At 34.9% G+C, this 8874-nt stretch overlaps 1 protein-coding gene across 1 annotated transcript; it reads left to right on the forward strand.

Moving 5' to 3' along the window:
• The first annotated feature begins 1965 nt into the window (after positions 1-1965).
• Positions 1966-4934, forward strand: LOC119663542 (RE1-silencing transcription factor-like). Its single transcript, XM_038073153.1, has 3 exons — positions 1966-3039; positions 3113-3731; positions 3797-4934. The coding sequence occupies exons 1-3, from the start codon at positions 1978-1980 to the stop codon at positions 4600-4602; spliced, it is 2487 nt and encodes an 828-aa protein (XP_037929081.1). The 5' UTR covers positions 1966-1977; the 3' UTR covers positions 4603-4934.
• The last annotated feature ends 3940 nt before the right edge of the window (positions 4935-8874 follow it).

The following is an 8874-nucleotide window of genomic DNA, read 5'->3' on the forward strand; positions in this document are numbered from 1 at the left end:
GTCTTGAGAATATTAAAAAGTTGCCCACTGGTAGGAAAATTCAAAAAGTCACTGACTTATCAAACCGCCCTCGTATGTGGATGATATTGAAGTAGCAACTGAAACTTTAAAAGAACATATACATACCTACATTAACTTAGGTTTTTCATCATTTGGCTGAGATCGGTTTGGAATTAAATTTCAAGAAATGTAAGTTTGATAATGAGACCGCCGAGTTTCTGGGTTATCAAGCAAGTGAAAAGGGTATTTTACCAAACAGCTCTCATTTGAAGGCGATTATGCACTACCCAATGCCGAAGTCATTAAAGGACATACATACATGTCTGGGAATGTTTTCATATTTTCGCAAATTTGTTCCAAACTTTGCTAAGATAGCATAACCGCTGCAGCGCCTGCTTAGGTCTGGTGTTGAGTTCTGCATTGATGAGAAAGTCAAAGAAGAGTTTAGATTATGAACGCAAAGTTTATGACACCACCTGTCTTGACCATATTTAATCACACTAAAGAAACCAATTTGCACACTGACGCTAGCAAGTTATGTTTTTGAGCAGTACTTTTGCAGCGACAAAATGATGGAAAATTTCATCCGGCATGTTACGAGTACTATTCCAAAGAGACATCGTCAGAGGAGTTAAGAATGCACAGCTTCGAGTTAGAAACCTTGGCCATAGTGCACACTCTCAATCGTTTTGAAAACTATCTCAGAGGAATTCCATTCAAAATAGTTACTGACTGCAGTGCACTATCACTAACGTTAGAAAAGAAAAACATCAGTCCAAAAATAGCAAGGTAGGCACTTTTATTTGAGCACTTTGATTTTAGAATACAACATCGAAGCGATATTTCAATGAGTCAAGCGGATGCATTAAGTCGATTTTTTAAAGGTGATGAAACAGAAGCGGAAGATTACTTCACGAGAATTAAAAATAAATTTGTTGCAATGTGTACCTACTCTGACGATGATAATGATACTAAATCTAATAAGCCCGGTATAATAAGAATTCCATGTAAAACGGTGGCTGTTGCTAAGCAGGAAGACTTAGATTTCAATATACAGGTTTTACAAAACCGGGATAGTGAGATGGGTTGGTTTTTAGAGTAAAAACAGATAATAATTTACAATTATATATTCCAGCTGAAATGGAAGACAGTGTTTTTCGTCTCGTTCATGAAAAGATGTGCCATCATATGAAGTTAAAGATAGAGAAGTTTATAAAAAATTGTTTGCGTTGTATGATTTGTTCTCCACCAGGACGTGTAAATGAACACAATCTTTACAACATTCCAAAAAACCTGTTCCGTTCGACACTATTCACGTGGATCATTTTGGACATCTGCCATCAATTCAATCTGTGCGAAAACATCATAGTGTGTGTTGTGTGTAACTTACGTATTTCTCTAAGTACATATAAATAGTAGGTTTACGTCCTTAAATAATAAATATGTTAATATATTATTTGTTTACATACTATTTTGAATCATTTGTGAATCATACTATTTGTGAATCAAAAAGCGATCAAATTTATCTTCTGGATTTATTAGTATGTATAAATGACCAATTTGTGCTCATTCCTCCAAATAGGTACAATACCGATACCGGGATTGATGGGATGAACGTTTCAAAGTTTAGGTTCAGTTTGATAGTTGTCACAAAGGTCCTATTGTCTAATTATGAAGTCTTCCTGATGTGTGGTCAGTAAATAGTTTTTGCTTGTTTTGCAAATTTAAGTATTGTTACGACCTCTTACCAAAATTTTAAATGCGGTTTTTCTAAAAAACCAGGATTGCAACTATTACATACTCTAAGATTGGTAGATCCTATTGACGATTGCCTTAAAAGACATGCTCCATTGATGTATGAATGATTAATTTACAAAAATTAAAGACAAAAATATTATTGATTTAGAAAAGTTAAAATATAATTATGATAACACTAACATATATTTCGAATTTCTGTAGGTTTTCAGTGATGACGGTATGCCGACCAAAGTTTGTAGTGATTGTCGCTTGATGTTTGAATACAGCTATTCCTTTAAGCAAATGTGTAAACGTGCAGAAACTCTACTACGGCAGTATCCACTCACTGGTAAATGGCCGAAACCATTACAAAAACCAACGCCACCAAATCTACAAACTGTAACAAAATCTACATCCAAGACTATTTTGAACCAGAAACCAATGCAAATAAATCGTACTAATAAAAATTCGGAAAACAATAAAGATGAACAAACAAAAATTGTCGTAAAGAAATTGCTGAATGCAGATCCCGCAGATTCTCCTGAACCGCCGGTACCGATACGCATAAAAAAAGAAAAACTTGAATTTGACGCTTTAAGCATAATGAACAAAATAGAAAATAATGATGAACTCTCAATAGATGATGTACAGCGTTTTATTGATTCGGATGGTTTTGCTGAAGAAACCCCTAAACCAACGGGTAAACCAAAACTTTTAAATAAGTCCTCTATACGCATTTTGAATAAGGATGTAGAAATCGATATTGAGCCGCTATTAAGCAGGCCACAGGTAACACGTGATGAAGATGGTAACGTTGCTATTGTTACAGAAATACTAGTACCAAGCGAAAACTATGAACCAGAAGATGAACTTATCAAACAAGCGCGACCAGTGAAAACAAATGTGTTTCCATGTCCAGAGTGTGAACGCTCATTTCCGCTACGACAATTGCGTGATATTCATATGGCCAATCATGTTCGCGAACGCTGTTTTCAATGTCCTGATTGCGATAAATCATTCTTCTCGAAGTATGACTTGCAGAAACACAGTGTGATTCACACCGGATATCGTCCTTTTAAATGCACAATATGTGATAAAGCGTTCACACGTGCTACTTTACTATATCGCCATGAGAAAAGCCACACTGATGTACCTAAGCATTTATGTGTACATTGCGAGAGACCGTTTCTCTCAAAAGAGGAATTGGAAAAACATACCGAACGTCACCTTAAAAATAGACCATTCAAATGTAAGATTTGTAATAAGGGATTCGCATTTAAGCAAGGCAAAGAACGCCATGAGGTTTGTTTACAATTTTTTTTTTAAATAATTTTTTATTATAACAAATTTTTTTATATTTATATGTGTGTTTTAGGTCATACATTCGAGAGTACAGCCGAATCCTTGCCAATACTGCGATCAGAGTTTTTCAACACCCAGTAAGTTGGCTCGTCACTTGACTGCACATGCTGGATCACGTCCATATCCTTGTAAATTCTGTTCAAAATCGTACTTACTTTCACACCATTTGACTCGTCACTTACGCTCTCATAAACAAGAAAACTATGTATGTCCCATCTGTAATAAAGCTTTCAAGAAGAGAGAATTACTCATATATCATTCCGCTGTTCACGCAATTAAAAACCTAACATGCTCACTTTGTGAGGAAACTTTCGCTACTAGTGAGGAGGTTTCATTACATATAAAACAACACGCCGACAATCCAACATATGCGTGCGTTTTCTGTGACTTACAATTTAGCCTTAATAGTACTCTGGATGCTCATGTGCTCGAGCATCATGCGGAAGACATGCAGGCTTATAATGACGATCCAAAAAGTGATAATAAAAGTACGGAAAATAGCGGCAGCGAAAAGGAGGATAGCAATCCAGAGTTTCAAGAAGCAGTTGAATATATCATTGACGAGTTTCCTTTGGAATGTAGTTCAAATGAACAACAAAATATAATAAAAGTGGAACCAGAAGAAACGGAAGGTAACTTAATGTTCGACAACACGCTAATTTATAAATTTAAAGTTTTTTATTTTTTTGTTTTTTAGTATTAAACGATCAACCAAAAATAGTCAGTCAAATTGTTATACAACCAGGACAAAGTAAGAAACGAGGAGCCAATGAAATTCGCAATACTAAATCTATAACAAATTGTGAAGAGTTTCAGTATATAGACTCAGACGACCCACCAATCGAACCACCGAGAAAACAACCAAAAGTTACTGATAAAAAAATTCCAGTAACTTCGAAGGTGGTAAGACAAAGAAATCCTAAAACGGCTGCAGCTATTACCCAGCAAGAAACTGTGAACTCAGGAAATGCGTCTCCTAAGTTGAAACAAACTACCTTAACTTCGGTTCTAAAAGTTTTACCAAAAGGCATAACTATACGTAAAGCTGGAGGTAGTGAAGTTAGTCCAGTTGCTACTGCAGTGCCAAAGGTTGTGACATCACCAAAAGGTGCTGAAAAGACATCATCTCCAGCAAAGTCAAAATTCACTGAAACAAAACAAGTATCGAAATTAGTTAAAACTTCTCCAAACACACGTGCTAATGCATCACCAAAGAGTATGCCGGCAACTAATAAGAATTCTAATTCCCCAACTCAACAAGCACTTGTAGAAGCAAAGACAAGTACTGGGAGTAGTCCACAAACTGATAAAAATGCTGCGAGCTCTCCGAAAACAAATCAAAAACCATTTACCGAAAAAATTTTGCCCAATGGTAAAAAAGTTAGACAAATGGTAGTATCAAAGTCGGAAGCCGCTGCAATGATGAAAGCAGGAAAAGTTTTTGTACAGAACGGAAATATGATACTTAAACTCAGTCCCACATCGAGCAAAAAGGAAGTCTGAATTTTACTTCCACAAGTACTTTCATACGTTATTTAAGTTTTAAAAAAATTTTCAATTTGCAAATGAATTCACATATATGTTATATACCTACATATATATATGTATGTTGCATCCAATAAGTTTCATTATTTCAGTCAAGTGAATTCATTTTTATATGATATATGATGTATTCTTACATTTGATAATTATATCCTTTATAATATTAGTTTTCATATAGTTTGCAACAGCCAAAATAATTTTTTTTAATTACGTATTGGCTAAATAATATATTGTCGATAATACAGTGCAAAGTAAATATCATAAATATTATCATAAATAATTTAATCAATAAAAACTGCAAAAATATTAATTGTACTTTGCTCATACACTTAGATATTGTATATATGCATTGGGTTAGTCATATAGTCTCAAACATTATTCGAACTAATCGAAACACCGTGCATCTTGATGTTGTCGTAGTAGCATGTCAAAATCTTCTGGTGCATTTGCTTTTAGGAGTAGTGTACGATATTTGGTTGTCGAAATTGACATGTGGATCCTGAAACCATGAATGATGAATGAGGTTCAAGTATAGCCTCCGCCAGTTAGCCCGATCAGTTGCTTGCTGTCGCCAGTTGGGCGTACTCAGCGCCCCCAAATCGTTGGTCTCCTGGTCCTTCCACCGAAGATGCGGACGTCCTTTACCGCGTTTTCCACATGCGGGAAAAAGTATCAAGCAACTTTCTAGTTGGAGCATTTTCTTCCATTCACACGACATGATCAAGAAAGCGAAATCGCTGAATTTTTATGTCAATGTCGCGGTCTATCTCATACAGCTCATCGTTCCATCTAATTCGATATTCGTCGCCAATGCGTTAGGGACCATAGATCTTCTGAAGAATTTTTCTCTCGAATGCTCCTAACGCCTTCTCATCACTGTTGGTAGTTGTCCAAGCTTCTGCACCATACAACAGGACAGGCATGATAAGATATTTATAGAGCGTGATTTTTGTTTGTCGAGAGAGGGCTTTATTGCTTACTTAGCCTGAAGTAACATCTGTTGGCAAGAGTGATTGTTCTTTGAATCTCTAGGCTGACGTCATAATTGGTATTTAAGCAAGTTCCTAAATAAACGAAATCTTTCACAACTTCGAACTTAAAATTGTCAATAGTGACGTGGGTCCCAAGACGCTCAGGAGATTTCTTTGTTGACAGAAAGTACTTTGTTTGCCGCATATGGAAGCAGCATTACACTTTTGTAGAATATTGTGCCAGTACGGTTTAAATCTGCTGCTCGAATTATCGTTTCCAACATTAGGTTAAAGTAGTCACACGACAAGGAGTCACCCTGTCTGAAACCTCGTTTGGTATCAAACAGTTCGGAGTGGTTCTTCCCAATTCTAACGGAGCTGGCGATGTTGCTCAACGTCATTTTACATAGCCGTATAAATTTTACTGGTATACCAAATTCAGACATAGCGGCATAGAGAGTGCTTCTAGACGTAGTGACAAAAACAACTTTGAAATGAACAAATAGGTGGTGTCCAATAGGTGATAAGGTCCAATCAGTTGGTTGACAATTGACTTCAATCTTACGCATAGTATGTTTGACAAAACCTTATATGCTTATAAATATAAGCTTACGCTTATGTCTAATGTAAAATAGACGTTCTTCAAACGTCATTTTATGTTCATGTAAAATCTATTTTAGTACCAAGGCGGTTTCTACATAGTAAAGACGATCCAATCAATTAAAATTTTGATATAGCTGGCATAACAGGTATTGCTTAAATTTCAGGATTAAATTGGATCTTATAACCAAGTCAATTTATATCAATTCAAGGTCTTTGCAAAAAGTTGAGCAGGTGTAATAAGGGGTAAGTATGTAATTCAGTTGTGTATTTGCGGGCCTAAATCCATATATATAATTGGCGTACCTAAACCTCATTATAATTGGCGTATCAGAATCTTACTCTTACCGCTGCATTATTATTACTACAAATTATTGAATAATCGATTCAAGATTACTCACCAGTAATTTCTAATATATAGTTATCAATAATTTTACTATGTTTTTGATAAAGTTAATAATTTTACTTTTATTATCAGTTTCCTGTGTAATATCTAAGTATTTGAGTTATGGCGAATGTTTTTTTTTTTGTAATAAATGCATTATAATTTAGTATAGGTAAATATGCTTACCAGTTCTTACCGAAGAACGATACAACGAAAACTTGTTTTCAAAGGTCTATTAGAATTATCCATTATTTTTTAGGTTAGTTTTTGAAAGGGCTGGAAACCAAGTCGCCACGTCACTGCATCCTTTGAGAATTATTGTGACAATAATGTGAATCCATTATACTTTCAACAACCATAAATTTAATTTACAAAACCCATCAATACGTTTCAAAAATAGAAAATCTTTTAAGACAACACTGGTCTAAGAATCACTAATATCTTGGTAGGTTCGCCTTATTGCACTTCTTATGTAAAATCTTTTTACGGAATAGTAGTCTTCAGGATCACAACCATCTTGGTTAAACTTACCCGATAACACTTTCAATAGAAAATATTTTTACGGGACGCTAATTATCAGGAATCCATATATTTTGAGTAAACTTAAATCATACATAGAAAATATATTTAAGGTACACAAATTTTTAGGACCATATCCGCTTTCATTTTAGTAAATATAAATTAATATTAAATAAAAATAAATATTTAATAAATATAAAGTAAATATTTTTACTGCATACATATATCGTAGTTCAGGATCACATATATCTTAGTTAGACTTTACCCTACTCTGCTTTCCATAGAATATATTTATATGAAACACCAGTCTTCAGAACCACATATATATTGGTTAAATATACATTATGGCGCTTTCTACATACGAGACTCTGGTGACCGAGTACAGGTGGTATAACCTGAAAACATATAGTTGAGCGGAAATTTTCTAACTACTTAACACTAATCCTATCTCCGGGTTAGCAAATAAGGAGATCTGGCGCTCTAAGTTAGAGGTTGGTCGCAAGGCCAGCAACCTTGCATCGGAAAAATTTTACCGCTACGCAACCTTTAGGAAGGCCAAGGTTCATACTGGACTGTAGTGCCAAATAAACAAACTGATAAGATTTCCCAATGGTGTCAGCTACAATATGGAACACAGCAATAAATCTAGATGTTAGCATTAAACTTCTGTTGCACTTTCCGTATTAGTTTTTCTCTGTATTTATAGAAAATATCAGCAAATTTACTCGCCTATCTTTTGTTTTCATAATATGCATTATTTTCCAATGATTTTCATTGTTAGTTTTATTTTAACATTAATAAATGAATCTCAACTTCATTGATTGCATTGATTTGCCATTTAAGGAGTAATACAGAGCTTAATATTTTATTTTAGAACAGAAATTTATTTGAATAGTTAATTGTAATAATTGCAGCAATTAATCTAAATAGACATAAATTAATAATTTTAACTATTCCAGTTCCAATATAAATCTTGCTGCAACGGTTTTAACTTATGCTTTGATAATTTTGGAAATAGCAATTTTGTTTATGGACCATCGGTTTAATGCTCATAACCATCAGGTAAGGCATTAACGTGTGGATTGTGGAATAGACTGTGTTATATTGTCGATGACACAGTGCAAAGTAAATATCATAAATATTATCATAAATAATTTAATCAATAAAAACTGCAAAAATATTAATTGTACTTTGCTCATACACTTAGATATTGTATATATGCATTGGGTTAGTCATATAGTCTCAAACATTATTCGAACTAATCGAAACACCGTGCATGTGCATCTTGATGTAATTGTTATCGTTATTGTAATAGCCTGTCAACATCTTCTGGTACATTTGCTTTTAGGAGTAGTGAACAATATTTGGTTGTCGAAATTGACATGTGGATCCTGAAACCATGAATGATGAATGAGGTTCAAGTATAGCCTCCGCCAGTTAGCCCGATCAGTTGGTTGCTGTCGCCAGTTGGGCGTACTCAGCGCCCCCAAATCGTTGGTCTCCTGGTCCTTCCACCGAAGATGCGGACGTCCTTTACCGCGTTTTCCACATGCGGGAAAAAGTATCAAGCAACTTTCTAGTTGGAGCATTTTCTTCCATTCACACGACATGATCAAGAAAGCGAAATCGCTGAATTTTTATGTCAATGTCGCGGTCTATCTCATACAGCTCATCGTTCCATCTAATTCGATATTCGTCGCCAATGCGTTAGGGACCATAGATCTTCTGAAGAATTTTTCTCTCGAATGCTCCTAACGC

Source organism: Teleopsis dalmanni, unplaced genomic scaffold, assembly GCF_002237135.1.
Source record: "Teleopsis dalmanni isolate 2A unplaced genomic scaffold, ASM223713v2 unscaffolded_contig_0561, whole genome shotgun sequence".
In the NCBI taxonomy this organism is placed as follows: domain Eukaryota; kingdom Metazoa; phylum Arthropoda; class Insecta; order Diptera; family Diopsidae; genus Teleopsis; species Teleopsis dalmanni.

Coding starts and splice junctions, on each gene's coding strand:
- LOC119663542 (XM_038073153.1), top strand. CDS start 1,978: ATGCCGACCAAAGTTTGTAGTGATTGTCGCTTGATGTTTGAATACAGC. Junction 3,040..3,112: donor AAGGCAAAGAACGCCATGAG/GTTTGTTTACAA, acceptor TGTGTGTTTTAG/GTCATACATTCGAGAGTACA. Junction 3,732..3,796: donor GGAACCAGAAGAAACGGAAG/GTAACTTAATGT, acceptor TTTGTTTTTTAG/TATTAAACGATCAACCAAAA.